This window comes from Sciurus carolinensis, chromosome 7 (genome assembly GCF_902686445.1).
Source record: "Sciurus carolinensis chromosome 7, mSciCar1.2, whole genome shotgun sequence".
Classification (NCBI taxonomy): Eukaryota; Metazoa; Chordata; class Mammalia; order Rodentia; family Sciuridae; genus Sciurus; species Sciurus carolinensis.
The window spans coordinates 2,525,889-2,542,252 of NC_062219.1; the positions used below are offsets into that span (position 1 = coordinate 2,525,889).

Genomic DNA, 16,364 nt, shown 5'->3' on the forward strand with positions numbered 1-16,364 from the left:
TCTCTCTCCAAGAACACAGTGCTTCCAGGGAAACCATATCCCTCCCATGTGGAAACAACCTAATTTCCACAGACATCAATAGGACCACAACTCCTAAATGTCACAGCCTCAAGGACAGCCCTATGCAGCTGTCCGTACCTCACCCACAGATCTCATGGGTTCAGCTGACAAGCAGTGTCACTAGGTCAAGTTTAGGAAGCTCAAGAGGCTGGGATCACAGAGCTGGGCAAGCAGGACAGGAATGGCAATGTGCCAAGACCCTTCTTCACCCATCCACCTATCCAGAAGGGTGTGGGGTTGTGGGTGAGTTAAGGGGGTCATAACATCTGGCTTACACAGAAAACCCTTAGGTGACTGCCAAAGTCCAAACACACAGGCAATGACACCATGATCACTGCCCTGAATCCATAAAGAGAGATGAGCTTATTCTAGATTTCGGAGAACAATGAAATAAGAAATGTCACTTTAAAGAATTTATAGCGAAAATACCTCAATGCACATAAGTTCTAAAACACCTGAAAACTCTAAAATGGATGATCTTTCCTATCACATTTCATGATAAAAGCATCTGATCCTAAATATTAATAATAGAAAACATCCAATATCTTACTTCATTTCCCAACTAAACAGTAAAAACCTAAGTCAACAGAACTGACCAAGTCTGACATAATTTTTTTACATTTATTTTTTTCAAAAAACTAGGACAATGTTTGGTAAAACAAAATGGTATACAATGAAATAAATATCCCAGATGATACTCTGGAAGTGTTAATATATATTTCCAAATTTTTAACTCACTAAAGAAATGCCTTCCCACTTACTAATTATCCTTGTATTCCAAATCTTCCATTTATCTTTGTCTCTGAATAACAAGACCTTTTAGTTCAACCCAAATTAAATTGGTGTGTGTACACACACACACACACACACACACACAAAATTTAAGTTTACTTCTAGTATGATTATAACTTCCCTGAAGAAACTGCCAAGGTCTCTGAGTGAGTCATTAACACCTGCCCCTTTCTGCATTCAAAAGAAATAAGACGTCCACACTCCTGGCTCAGGACTCCAGTGCCACCTGTTCAGCAGCACCCTAGGCCACCCTGCTTCAGCTCAAGCCCCCTGGGCTGCAGCCCCTACAAGGCATGCACAGTTCCCATCTGTAGGACATTCAGGTGGGGATCCCACTACCATGCACAACTTGAGAAATGCCACTCACCTACCATGTAATAAATGGCTTCCCCTGGCATCTTGGCAGGTATAATCTAGCCTCCACGTGCAACTTAGTCACTGGGTGAAGCTGTTAAAAATGTTAGGGACACTGGGAATCTATTGCATGCACAATGCAAAAAAGAAAGGCAGGGAAATAAGAGCTAAGGGCTAATCCACCCAAGGCTAGAGACAGGCAATGCTTGGTTTAACACACTTCTCACACAGGTAATTCAGAAACAAGATCAGAAAAGCAGAGGAAAAAGGTGTCAAAGTGACTGAGGAAATATCCTGGGCTCAGGAACACAACAAAACAGAAGGGACCCAACTTATGACCTAAATTCTAGGGACCCCAACCCACTGCCCAAATCAGGGAGACATGTGAGGTCCAGCCCAAAGTACAGTGAATACTAATTAATGTCTGCACCCACCACAGTTCTATCACACTACATAAACCAGAAACTGTCTCTTTGTATGCTTTGCTTTTGTTCACAATGTTTTAATCCCTTAAAGATCTATATGACACTAAGGAGATTAGTAAAATAATCCTACAAAATATGCTTTAACTTTTTTGGCGGGGGAGGTGGGGTACTGGGGATTAACCCCAGGGTGCTTAACCACTGAGCACATCCCCAATTCTTTTTAATTTTTTATTTTGAAACAAGGTCTCACTAAGTTGTTAGGGCCTTGTTTAGGTGCTGAGGCTGGTTTCAAACTTGCCATCCTCCTGCCTCAGCCTGCCTCAGTTGCTTTCACAGGCATGAACCACCATACCCAGCAACATGCTTTAACTTTCAAAAAAGTTCAATAAAAAACTGATTAAAAGAATCTATAAAAAGTTTATATTTTACTTATAAGGTAGTTTCACCTCTCCAAGTAGGTATGAACTCCTCAGTGAAGACTGTGTTCAGTATGTCTTGCCCATAGCATCAGTAAAATAGAATGTCACTACACAGATGTTTCAGAAACATACACTGGCTAATAGAACACCTTCTCATTTAATAATGCAGAATAATGCAAACAACAAGAATTTACCTTTGAAACCACAGGAACTAAAGCCAGTGTATAAAGCAAATACAATATTTTTAAGGCTTTAATTTTGGAAGTTCTCAAATTAGTGGAAAAATCTAAATATAAGCCAAGATTCAGCACAGGACTAATACTCTCAGAGACTGAATATTATTTTGTCTTATTCTAACTATATGTAAAAACCATGCTAATAACGTGTCTAAGATCTCCAATAGTTAAATTTTATAAGGAGCTAAGTTACTGGCTTAGTCAATTTTTGTGATCTTTAAGGGAGGAAGAAAAAGCAGCCACGGCCCTGACCACTGTGCAGAACGGGGCCCACTCCAGTCTGCTGTAAGGAGGGGCCTGAGCAAAGGTCAACAGATGTCTGAGGCCTGGAGCATGGCAGAACACAAGTAAAAATGTCCTGAAGGACATGAAGCATGGCCTTTAATTTATTAACTGAAACTCAGCCAAAAAGTAATTTGATGTTCTATTTTCCTCAGAAAAAAATCATAGTGTTAATATGTATACCATCACCCATGTAAAAGGAAAGTTAAGTATTTTCAACTTTTTTTACTGCCAAAAAAATCAAATTTCAAATTAAAACTCAAAAGTATAATTTTAGAATGTAACAGTATGATTTTTTCACCCGGATAAAACAGACAAATTACTTTTGGTTTTATACCAGCACTACTTCCTCATATTCTGATTGTAGGTAAGATGGCAGTGACCTTTCTAAAGGAAACCTAAAACACAGGCCAACAGGAGGCCCTGGGAATCTGAGGTTATGTCTTGGCACGGGCTGCTTTTCTCCTTTGCCCTCATGCATGTTACCTTGTCACCAGACTTCTGCCCGCTTGTCTTCTTCTTACCTTGTCCTTTATACCTTGGTATCTGAGCATGAGAATAAAATGACATTTTACCACATAATATCAATCTTTAAAAATAAACTAACTTGTTACTAAACTAATAAAGATTCCAATTAGAAAATTTCTTAAAAATGGAAAATTTAGTATGTTCCTCTTCAAAGTCTGAAGTTTGTGTTTTTAACAACTCACGTTTACCTACTATTTCCAGCAGGCACCCATCACCACCTGTTCAGCCTCAGGTGGAAGATGCTCCTTTCACACTAGCCTTAGGAGCATTCTACGGTGGCCTGGTTCTTACTCCTGAGCAGCTTTGTAGAAGACTTGTCCTGGCCTTACCCAACCTTACTAGGAGCACTTGAAGCTGGTTCCTAAAGGCTGGCCAGAACCTCTCCTTGGCATGGGCTTTCAAGGCTCATGAGGAACCATGGGAGGCAGCTTCCAAGAGGAGGGTGGTGGAAGTACTGGAATCCCAAATCCAGATCCCTTAGGACTAGAGGGGAATTGCTGGTTAAGAGACAAAATAAGGATTCGCTTTTAAAATGGACCCCACCCCACCCAGTCAGCAACTACGTAGGGTTATTTCTGAAGGCGCCATTGCTATCCCAGTTTATGGTGCCAGCTAAGACATGGGGACCACACTGAACGGAAATGACTGGCACAAGTGTGGTTCCGCCTGGAAGATAGGCACCATCCTCTGAATTAGCCACAACCACCACTTCTCTGGAAGTTTTGGGCAATATTTAATAACTTAAAACAATTGGGATAATTCTCAGATCTTAAAAATTCTTTAAGTAGAGAGGATGAGTATGTAAAAACTAATATTTTATCTTGAAGATATACTTTACATAGGTTTACATTACTAATTTGCCTTAAAAATAACTTTCTAAAAAGAGAACTTTCAAATAGCTCAATGCTGCTGGTAACTCTTCTGGAATAGTTATGTTTAATCTCTAATGCCAGATATTTTTGTGGAAAATCTTCCCTCCACAAGTTCTTTTATCAGCAATTATCTAAATTAATTTTTAAAAATTTACTCATGACCTGTTCTGTTATCAAGGGTATAGCACCCACAAGCATTAGGGAAAACAACTTTTTAAAAAATTCCCATTAGAAAATGCTCACTAGAAATCTTAGAAAGAAAACTATGAAAAATGTAATAATCTCTTTTCTTGGCCAAAAATGAATCATAAACATTTTTCTGGGTTTCTAAACTTAAGAATCAGCAGTGTCATAAAGAACAGGCAATACCACCAGCAATGGTCATTCAGCAGCGTTCTTATCTGGCAACATAATTACTACCCCTATGGTGACTCCCCTGATTTAAAAGATCAACTTTTATGTAAAAGTCAGTGCACCACCCTGAACCCACAGCCTGATTTCTGAATGTACTCCACAGAGTTACTCTATTCCTATGGAGTAGAAATCAACAGAAAAGTCCTAGAATACAAATGTAACCTGTGACAGATTGCATGTTTATGTCCCCAAAATTCATATGCTAAAATCTCAACCCCTCGGATAATGGTATTAGGAAGGGGAACATTTAAAAGGTTATTAGGGCCAGAAGATAGAGCCCACATGAATGGGATTCATACCCTTATAAATAAGAGGTTCCAGAGAGTTCCCTTGTCCCTTCTACCATGTAAGGAAATACAGAAGTTCCCAATTAAAAACCAGGAAGTAGCCCCTCATAAGACACCAAATCTGCCGCTGCCTTTATCTTGGACTTCCAGCCTCCAGAACTGGGATAAACAAACATCTGCTGTTTATCAGCCTCCCCACTATGTTGCTTTATCACAGCAGTCTGAATAGAGTAAGACATGACCCAAGTCCATTCTTAAGTAAGACCAGTCGGTATGACAACTCATGCTATACTTCAGTCAGTCACCAGACAACAAATTTCCTGACAATCATCTATTTATTCCTCTATTATACATATACTCTTGATCTTAAATTCAAACATTCAACTCGATTTTTTGCTCCTTTACATCATATCCCTGATGAGATCTTTTCTTTAATAGCACACATGTACACATACACACACAAAAAAACTAACCACAATACATATATTTTCCTATAAATTATATTAAAATAGCTCATTAATATAAAAAACTCATGGTTTATAATATCTAAATCTGATCACCCATCTAACAGTCTATAATATTCAGCTCAAGAATTTCATATTCTGGAACCTAATAGTCTCAAACTAGGAATTTATAAATGAAAAGTAAACAAACCTTGTTAATGGAAGACAAAATGGTCATAGTACCAAATGAATACAAATATTCTATGTTATTTAAGGGCAAATATTTTTTCCACAAAATTCAAAATACCAACAAAAGAACAGAACTTTTGAAACACAGACTTAACCAATAGGAAAAAAGCAACTTGAACATCCCAGTGCTCTTGTTACAAAAGAACAAGAAAACTGTAACATATAAGAGTAGAGAGAAGAGCTCTCTGGAGTCTAAGTACAGGATGTTACTTTTATACCCAGCTAACTCACCTTACTGGGGGTTCCATGTACACTGGTTCTTCCTTCTGGTGACTTTGGTGGAGAATGTACATCAGATAGATCCAGTGCACCCTGAACATCACAAATTAAAACATTTAAAAATAAAACAAGAATATACCAATTCGAATTCAAGGGAATATTAGCATTTAAAAACACTGTACAATATCGGCACTTTATCTCTTCCCCCATTCACATAAATATCCTTATCAGAGTTTCCTCTAATTTTACCAAAAAAAATTAGAATGCATCCACATTCTAATTGCCTGCAAAGTTCATCAGTCACCTTGAAGAGGCCACCTAGTCTGCACTGCAATATACACCCAGTGTACCTTTCCAAAGTTGATTTCCTCCCTTCCCTTCTCTCTAGACTAATTCTAGATTATCATTCTGTGATTCTCGAAGATTTACTTTTTCTACCCCTTGGGTTTGTTTCCCTACTTCATTATATGTCAAGAAAAATATATCAAATAGCAATTCTAACAGAAAAATTTTAACCTCTTCAAATGATAGTACTCTATTTCTCTTTTATACCCCTTAATTATTTTTGCATTTTCAAAAGCAGCTATTCTAGTATAGCTTACGTGTACAGTCTCAGCACAGGGTTCTAATCACAAATGCAAGAAGGAGTTTTTAAAAATGTTTCCTGAATAGAAATCACTTCCAAAAATTCATCTATTATTACCATGAGCTCGATATGCCACTGTGTATTAAATACTGGCTATTTTGGTTTAGAAATTCTTTAACAACTACAATTTTTAAAAAATGAAAATGTGCTATACATCATGGCTTCTTCCCAAGCCTATTTCTGATGATGGCAGCATCTTCTTCCAGGTTAGGAACCTAAACCTCATCCCTGATCTCTTCTTTTCCCACACGGCCTAAGACCCTGCCCCAAAATGTGCCGATTCTTCTTTAAAGGGTGATCTTTCTCTCCACTTATTTCTAGTCTGCCTCCAATCTTTGTCTAGATTTGCCTTCCTACAGGTTTCACTTCTAATCTTCTCTAACCTTCACACATTTGTCTTTCATATAGGTACTCCAATACAAATGTCTTCAAAGACTTTCTACTGACCATGAGCAAATAACTGTTAGTCACCATGTCTTTGATCCTATCAGGGACATAAAAGAAAACCTTTGTCATTGACAGACTTGTGATCTAGTAGTATGACAAAGATAAGTGCAGGTGACTATAACAACTCAGCACAATAAGTTCTTAATTGTATACCACTTGCCAGTAATGAGAGAACGACAAAAGAAGAAACACCACAAAGAGTCAGCTGTGGATAGTACCTCAAGGATAAAATTCCATGGCTAAGGAATGGGACGATGTATCATTTCAGTAGAGAACAGGATGAGAAAATAAAAGAAGGCAGAAAGATATAACCATTTTCAAGTAATTAAGTTCAGTCTGGACTTAATTCAAGTTGAATATCCCTAATCTGAAAACCCAAAAAGTTTCAGATTTCAGATTTTTAGACCAGGATGTTCAACCAGAAAAGCTATGCAAACATTCCACAACACTCAGAAATCGGAAACACTTCTGATCAAAAGCATTCCAGATATGAGATACTCAACCTCCACAAGGTTTCACACTTTAAAACACAAAACAAAAAAACCCTACAGAAACAGAATCCTGCAGTATCATTCAGAATCCAAGATTAGGGATGAAGAATCTAGAGACTCATGTTACCATTATGATACAGCAATTTTTAAAGAGAGAATGAAGAACTGAATTTTAAAAATAATTCAGCAACAGTGAAGAGACTGAAAAGGTGAGAACCCCAAGGAGGAAATGACGCTACAGAACAGAAATGAAGACATGGATGATAAAGTTGCTAAAGGAGACATGATTCACGATGAGCTCAGAAACAACAGAGTGCCTTTGATTACCTACAGTAAAGCAGCTGGGGCACAGCAACTCAATTCTAAAGGTAGTTTAAAATGGAGTTTTGGCGAAAAGCACCAGTAACTGAGTTCAACAAGGTACTCCATAGCTAGTAATCTATTATAAAAAGTCAAAGAACAATAAAACCTGAAATTTTTTTATTTGGTTATGTCAACAGGTTTTTTCTCAAATAAAGTAAAATACTAGTAAATGATGAAAAGGCTGAAATAGACTAAATACCCAAATATTAAGAGGGAAAAACTAGCAAAGAGTGAAGATAAATGTCCAACTTAACTGTTTTGCAATCTAAAAAGCAAAACAATTCCATTTTGAAGAACAAGTTCCTATGCTTAGTCTATATGAAAGAATCACAGATGTGCGTCAGGACAAACTGACAAGGGAAAGTGCAGATCCACCCATCAGAAAACAGTACTGAAGAACACAATGATTCATTTTTACTCTCAAATCACATTAACCGCAAAGTGAAGGTTTTACTAGGTCTCAACTTGATGCAAACATATGTCTAGCAGAGAAAAGAAATGCTTCCAGCAATTACTCTTCCTTCACTGCCTGCTGCCACATCTAGAGCATGTGGGCATGAGTGAACCCCTCCTAACAAAATGACCACATCCAGGGCAGATGTGAGCAGTCCCTCCTGGGGCTGAAGCCAGGAGTTCCAGGAACACAGGGAAGAAAGCAAGAATACCTAGAAGTGAGGTTTGTTTTGGGGAACAGGAAGGCTGTTTGTGTCATGTTTTTACTTTTTTAGAAGTCAGTTTTTTCACACAGAATTTAAATGCACTAGTGGTTTATCCAGATTGGTATGTGTAGTGAAGAGCTGGAAATTCCAAGTTGAAACTAGGGGAGAGGACTGAGCATGACTTAGGGAATCATCCATACAGTAACCATAACAAAAGAAAGAAACAGTAATAATGATGGCCAGTATTTATACATTGATGCCTCCATGCCAAGCACTGTTCTGAGAGTTTCTGTTAGCAACTCTTCAGTTGTGGAACCTACAGCAGCACGGAAGCTAACATAGCCAGAACGTGGCAGGGCTGAGCTCAACCCAACAGTCTGGCTCCAGAGTACACGCTGTTAACTAGGGCATGAAGGGAGAGGACCAGAGAGAAAAACATGCAACCACCACTGCAACCAGGACAAAGAGTAACAGGGAAAGAAAACAAAAGGGCAGATGAAGAGAGAGAAGACCTCAGGATCACAGAGGTTGAAAAAGAAAAAAAAAAAAAAAAAAAAAAAAAAAAAGAGATGCTGTCACCAACTGCAGACTACTGGCCCTAGGAAACCACTCAGGGTATTTTTCATACCCTAGTACATCACAATATCCATCATAAAAGCAAACAACAAAATCCTGTTAACTTACTGATGAATAAACGAATGAAGTTGAAACCCACAAGTTGTGGCTCAGAAGCTGTCTGCCCTGGGCCTGGATCCAGCCAGGCACTCCCAGCCCACCTGCTGCACTGTTCTGCCTTCCTGAAGTGCTGTACCAAACCCGGTCCCCCACCAATATTCTACGCACGTTGTTTAGCAAAATTTTAGCAGGAAACAATCACTTCACCCTTTTAACTAAAACAATTATTCACAAACATTTGATACAAAAAAATGTACAATCTTCCTCTATAATCTTGAACTGTTATTTAAACATTAAATCCTGTGAGCATATCTGTTTACCTGAATAGCTCTGAACTCTTTAAGGATAAAAAATTTTCTTGTTTTATCTTACATTACCCACAGAATATATTTACCATGCCTGAAATTCAATTAGTACTTAGACAAGATTTACTGATTTTCAAAGCTCCCAAAAGAAAACATACACTGAGACTCTTCAAATGGAATACATAGGCAGACCCATATCCATCCACATTCTAGAAATCTCTATAAAAAGAGCATATTTATTTAACTACATATCTTCATGTAAAGCTAATGTGTTATAGTTTAGATACGAGGTATCCCCCAAAAACTCACATGTGAGACAATGCAAGAAGGTTCAGAGGAGAAATGATTGAATTATGAGAGTTAGAAGCTAATTGATGGATTAATCCAAGGATAGGGAATAACTGGGTGGTAACTGCAGGCAGGCAGGGTGTGGCTAAAGGTGAGCAGAGGTCTCTGCTTCATGGTCACCATATCCCGAGCTGCTTTCCTCTTCCATGCCCCTCTGCCATGATGTTCTGCCTCACCTCAAGCCCAGAGCTATGGAGTCAGCTGACCATGGACTGAACCTCTGAAACCAAGAGCCTCCTCTATGCCGTTCTTGTCAGGTCTTTTGGTAACAGCAACAAAAAACTGACTGAAACAGTATGTAAACAAAAGTCAGACCTGATCATGAACACTTCTATAAAGAATGGTTAAGAATAAGAAGATAGGGCAGGGGTTTTGGCTGAGTGGTAGAGTGCTTGCCTCGCATGTATGTGGCACTGGGTTCGAGTCTCAGCACCACATATAAATAAATGAATAAAATAAAGTCCATCAACAACTAAGAAAAATATTTTTAGAACATTTTAAAAAAGAAGATAACTGCTAATCAACAAGTTTGAAAATGTTTAGAAACTGAACAAAATCAACAGCTGTTTTAAGCAGTCTAAAAAAAAACCTTTAAATTAAAAAAAAAAACAACTATATAATCAGCCCTTCCGAATTTAACTAAAATAAAAACTAAAAACTAGCTGAATGCTTCCTATGCCAAGTACCATTCTTAGTATTTTACATGTCTTCACAACACCCACAAAAGGTGGGTCCTATTATCCACGTTTTATAAATGAGGCAATGGAGAGGTTAAGTAACACATTCAATTCAATAGCAAGTCAGTGAGGAGCTATGATTTTGTTTCAGACAGTGTGACTTCTGAACTCAACATTCTGAGAATTAATAACCAAAACAGGTAGACAAAAGTGTCAGAATAATTTAATTTTCATTAAAATATGCATTTACATAATCTCAGTGCATTTGATTATTTTTAAGAAAAATCTTTCCATGTAAATCTTGATTCACTGCATATACACTACTCTACATGGCCAAACTAGACAATAACGAAAACAAAGAAATAATGAAAGATTACACTTACTTCCCCACCGGTGGGCCCTTTCTCCTTCTGTTGGCAGCGTCTAATCACTTCTAATAATAAGGGTCCTCCCACAGTGCCTTCTGCTTCAATGATACCCAAATCTCGGGCTAAATTCTCTCGACCTTCGAGACCTTGAAACTAGAAAAGAAACAATATACATGTGCACAAAAATATACCAAAAGTACATCTAGGGATCACAGAAAATATCTCCAAACTCAAACAGGCTATCTTCCTAGTGAATGAGATGTTTACTTTTAAATTTTTTTTTTTTTTTAAATAGGACTTCTTTGTTCAAAATCTCCATTAACAGCTGCAGTATAACATCATGACAAAACTGACTCTAATAACTCTCCTTTATTAGCAAGCTACAAGTTACACAAAGCAGCAATACTGGTACCTATTCTCTGACCATTCAAATAGCTTTTAAGAAAAATGGATAATCAACTACAAAAAATAATCTGTGGGCAAATAAATGTAACTTGTCAAGTTTTATTAGCTTCCAGGTTAATATTAACTCATTTGTACCAATGGTTTCAGAAATGTAAAAACAGATGTAAAAATCATCACTCTTACTGTGCTTGTTTCAGGTTGAAAAACCGCCAAGGTAAAGTCAAGGTTAAAAAACTGGAGAAATTCTGCAACAAGACTAGCCACTAAACGACCTGTAAAGATCCAGAGAAAAATGTGTAAGCAAATCTTAAAGAACTTTCAATTTTTTAAATTAGCCTTGTGAAATAAGATACACTGAATAGGAGAACAGGCTTTTAAAAAATTTTTCAAATTATGAATTTCTTCTCTTTAAATACAAATAAATAATAAAAAAACTCAATCTTCCCTTTTATTCATTAGGATGACTGGATTGAAACAATGTAACATTTCACAAAAATATTTCAGGGTTCCACTTTATAGTAAAATTGTCTTTTTATGTAAAATTTGCTTTAACCAACAACTTTTCACAACCAAACAATAGCAATGTGACCGTTACACAGTAAAATATTTTTAAATTAGCATCTGCAAGACCTTAAAAAAAAAAAGCTAAAATGTCTGATTTCTCCCAAATGGTGACAAGATTTGAAAATTCAGAGGCAGATAAAAACGAACAAGAATGAATGGAACATCTTACCATCTTTAGTATTTAAAAACTTTTTCAGGCTTTCATTGACTAAAGGAGTTTTGTTCTGTTAAAAAAAAAATGAAATATTTTAAGTGTTATGTTTATTTTAAAAGTAACTGTAAAATGTACACTAAGTCTAATTTTTAGCAAAATATATTGTCATTCATAAAATTAGAGTTTATGAAATTCATTCCACAAATGTTAATTACTAGGATTTTGGCTTGTGCTATTTAATAACATCTTGAAGTTAATAAAACAAAGCCATACACGAAGACTCAGGTTTGTTTTATTATTTTTTGGATACCAGGAATTGAACCCAGGGGTGCTTGACCACCAAGCCATATCCCCACCTCTTTTTTATATTTTATTAAGAGACAGGGTCTCACTGAGTTGCTTAGGGCCTTGCTAAGTTGCTGAAGCTGGGTTTGAACCTGCAATCCCCCTGCCTCATCCTCCCAAGTCACTGGGATTATAGGTGTGTGCTACTGCACCCCATCCATGTTTGTTTTAAATTGTTTTTATAAACTATTTAACTTTTTTGAAGCCAACTTCAATATTCCTATGAAATAAAATTAACAATATTTTCATTAATGTTTATTAATAATAATAAACAACTTTATTATTTCAAATGCATGGAGTTTGATATTTTATCATCTTAGGTATCTACAATTTATAGCATATGTACTTGCAATTCCCAATTACATGTAGCCACAAGTCAACTTATCTTTGGAATTATATATAGGAAAAAAACACTTCTTTCACATCAAAGCTGTGATTACTGACAATGAAGCATAAGTAAGGTAGCACAAGAGGGAACTCTTTTAGTTGACCACATGAATTATAGGTAGAGAATAGCCTCATATACTGCTGATGGTAATGCAAAATGGTATGACCACTTTGGAAAACTTCTTTTAAAAAAGCTTAAAATATCTCTAGAATGAATGTGATCCACTTATTTCACCCCTATGTATTTTCTCGAGAGATGTCACATATTTAAGCAAAGATTTATAAAATGTTCAATGGTTAAACAAGTTGTCACATATTCATTCAATGGATTAATCGAAAGATATTAACTTTGAACTCAAGATTAAAGGAAATGACTTAATACACACGATATGAATGAATTTTAAGTGCATTATGCTGAATAAAAGAAGCAAGACCAAAAACAGTACATAATATATGATCTCATTAATATGTCTCTTAAAATATATTCAGGATGGAGGAGGGGGCACAAGGAAAATCTGAAGGGTTAGGGTTATGTTCACTATCTTATTTGTCATAATCAGTACATATTTAGCATAAATGTGTAAGTTCACCAAATTACCCATTTTAAATATGCTAAATTTACTGTAGGTCCATTATACCTCAATTAAGTTATTTAAAAAAAAAAACAAAAAAGGAGGGAAAGATTCACAAAGGACCCTGATAGGCTAATCTAGGAAAATTGAAGATTGAGTTAACTAAAATACTCAAGAAAACATGGAGGGACAAGATTAGGTATGTATAATAAACAGACAAGTTAGATCTAGGAGCAACATGGAGGACTCAAGCGGGATGGTGAGGGTCGTCAGCAAAGGAAGACTAGACAACAGGAAGAGGATCGAGCACTCTAGAAAAGAAATGATGAAATATAGGCAAAACAGCAAGAGTTTCTCCCATAGAGACACTTCAGAGATAAACCAGCTAGACATAGCTGGGTGATGACTGAGCAGATAGGTGGAAAGAAGGGCAAGGCCTTACACAGATTTCTTGCCTTATTTTCCCAGAAAGATGAGTCTACTAGGCAATTTAACATAAAGATCTGCAGCTCAAGAGAAATATGCGCTGAAGATATGGTGAAGTTACAGATGTTATTAATGTCACTGGGAAAAGAAAGAATGAAAACTATGGGACAAGGTACCAACAGTTTAAGTGCAGTGCACAGGAAAAAGATCATGCTAAAGAAACCAAGGAGTAAGCAAAAGAAAAAAACAGAACTGAAAGAGGTCTCAAATGTCAAGGGAGATTTTCAAGTAGAAAGGAATTAAGAATGTCAAATGTCACTGTGCTTAACCAGACAGGTAACAACCAAAGTATACTCAAAGGATATTCTTCTTGACTGTAGCAAGAGACATTCCTAAGGTGCAGTAGTGGTACATTTAAAACGTTAATGAAGGGATGCCTGGTAATGTAAGAAATGGTATGGGATATACACATTCTTTCAAAACCTGAATGTCTGGGGAAGGGAAAAAAAAAAAAAAAAGACTAAGGCAAAACCCAAAATAACAATACGTAGATAAGACAGCCTTGCCAGGTGCGGTGGTACATGCCCATAATCCCAGTGGCTCTGAAGACTGAGAACTGTGAGTTCAAAGCCAGCCTCAGCAACTTAGCAAGGTCCTAAGCAACTCAGTGAGACCTTATCTCTAGATAAAATAGAAAAAAGGGTTGGGGATATGGCTCAGTGGTTAAGACCCCTGGGCTCAATCCCAGGTACCAAAAAAAAAAAGGAAAACAAAAGTGCCTTTCTAAAGCAGGAAAGAGGTACAAATACATGCAGGCACAGGTAAGTTTTTCCTAAGGTAAGTAGTAAGTCAGGGCAGGAAGAAGACGAAAAGGACATGATGGCTTCCATTTTCCCTGTGAAGGAAAAGACAACACCATCTGTCTAGAGTAAAAGAGAGCAGTGAAGCAGAAGGCTTAAATGAAGTTAAAGAGGGGACTGCCAGGTAAAATATAGAACTGCTGAACCTGATCAGTACCCAGCTGCAGGTGGTAGCCACTAACCTATAACATCACCAATCTACATGGTTAAGTGGCTTTGCTTTAATATGTGGAAACAGGAAAAGGAATTATCTTGCTGGACTAAATAAGCAAAGATTTGTTCCAGACCAAGTACAAATAGAGAGCAGTCAGGGTTTCTGAGGAAACCATTGATCTAGATTAATCAAGAAAAAAGAAACAAGACTGATGCCTAGACAAACAAGGAGAGAGCAAACAACTGAATATTTATGAAATTAAGCAGCAGGGTACACACATCTAAGCAAGCAGAAAAAGTGTCATCAAAGACAAGTGTAAGACTTTGATTACAAAGTGAACCTTGTTGACAAGTTACATGATATTTACTCAGGTTATTTAATGGATGACTGAGAGAAAAAACTATACCCATTGAATAAAAAAGTGTGGTTGGTGGCTCAGTGGTAGAGCACTTGCCTAGCATACAGGAAGCACTGGACTGGATCTTCAGCACCACATAAAAATAAAATAAAGGTATTGTGTGCATCTACAACTAAAAGTATTTTTTTAAAGTGTGGTTGGATTTTCTACAATAAGAAAGACTGTGATACTTTTAACATACTTGAGGTCAAATAATTTTGGAAAGTTAAATACTATATACCCCCTACCTTGAAGATGCACAATGCATATAAGCTCATTAAGGGTTCTAAATAATGTACAGTTAACTCATTGACAATGAAACCATTTCTCCAGGTAACTCCTACCCCTTTTTGTTTCAGATTTAACACTGGTCTGAGTTACTGTGCATATTTTTAAGAATACTCCAAAATTCAAAGACACACAAAAGAATAATGTTGGCTCTCTCCCAGTCATAAAGAAACGTGACGCTCAGCAGTTCATACCGCGACTGTATGCTGCTATAAGTTATATTTTACAGCAGTTTTTAACGAAGTAAAAATTAGGCATTAACGAATTCTTATACTAAAATCTGGAGACTTCCTACCTCTACTTTTTCTTGCTCCTCTAGTGCTAAAAACACAGCTGCACGAAGTTCAGCCTTAAAAAAAAACAAGAGTTACTTGTGTCAATCACCCGACAGGTGCTCACGCACCAAGGGAGCTCCGAACACCCCAGGCTGTCCCTCCGCAGGCCGGCGCGGGAGAGCGGTTCCCGGCGAGCCCCGACCGGCTCCGAGCCGGGGAGGTCACCCGCGCTGACCCCGCGCCCCCGACGGCCCCGAGCCGGGACGGTCACCCCGCGCTGACCCCGCGCCCCCGACCGGCCCCGAGCCGGGACGGTCACCCGCGCTGACCCCGCGCCCCCGACCGGCCCCGAGCCGGGACGGTCACCCCGCGCTGACCCCGCGCCCCCGACCGGCCCCGAGCCGGGACGGTCACCCGCGCTGACCCCGCGCCCCCGACGGCCCCGAGCCGGGGCGGTCACCCCGCGCGGACCCCGCGACACCACCCGCCCCGAGCCGGGACGGTCACCCCGCGCTCCCTGCCCTCTTCACCCGCCTCCACAGGATGGCGCGCCAGCCCAGCCCGACCGCCTTCCCGCCACCCGGTCGGCGTCCGCGCACTTTGATGCGGTTCAGGACGCCGCTGTTCTCCAGCGTCTGCACCAGCAGGTCCCGCAGCTCCGTGTCCTCCTCGGCCACCACCGCGGCCGTTGTCGCCGCCATCTTGCTTCTCCAAGACAACCGCCCAAGCCGCGCTAACGGCCAACGGCCGCCGCAGAAGCCGCACGGCGCGGCGACGCAGCGAACCCCGCCCCTCACGTCGGGGGCGGTGCCTCAGGCCACGGGTGGACGCGAGAGGGCGAAACGTCGGGACGCAGGCGGCGAGGACTCGACGCACGTCGAGATCCGGTCTCGTGGGGGCGGGGCCTTGGGGCGGGCGTCGGCCTCCGGGAGCGGGGACTCGAGGCTCGCCAGGACCGCGGGGCGTGGGGCGGGGCCG

The 16,364-nt window shown here is 39.1% G+C and overlaps 1 protein-coding gene across 3 annotated transcripts in view; it reads right to left on the reverse strand.

Annotated features, from left to right (window-relative positions):
• Cep43 (centrosomal protein 43) overlaps nt 1–16,126 on the reverse strand; it is a 36,145-nt gene extending 20,019 nt beyond the window's left edge. For 2 of the 3 annotated variants that reach the window (XR_007109522.1, XM_047558767.1), the window contains exons 1-7: nt 15,986–16,126; nt 15,407–15,460; nt 11,698–11,752; nt 11,148–11,236; nt 10,575–10,712; nt 5,593–5,673; nt 3,055–3,114 (exon numbers count right to left, since the gene is read on the reverse strand). Coding sequence is in view for 2 of the 3 variants with exons in the window: in XM_047558767.1 (XP_047414723.1) it covers nt 3,055–3,114; nt 5,593–5,673; nt 10,575–10,712; nt 11,148–11,236; nt 11,698–11,752; nt 15,407–15,460; nt 15,986–16,087 (579 nt within the window). In the remaining variant the exon portion in view is untranslated. The remainder of the gene's footprint in view (nt 1–3,054; nt 3,115–5,592; nt 5,674–10,574; nt 10,713–11,147; nt 11,237–11,697; nt 11,753–15,406; nt 15,461–15,985) is intronic. The other variant, XM_047558768.1, reaches the window with a different exon arrangement.
• Nucleotides 16,127–16,364: the final 238 nt, after the last annotated feature.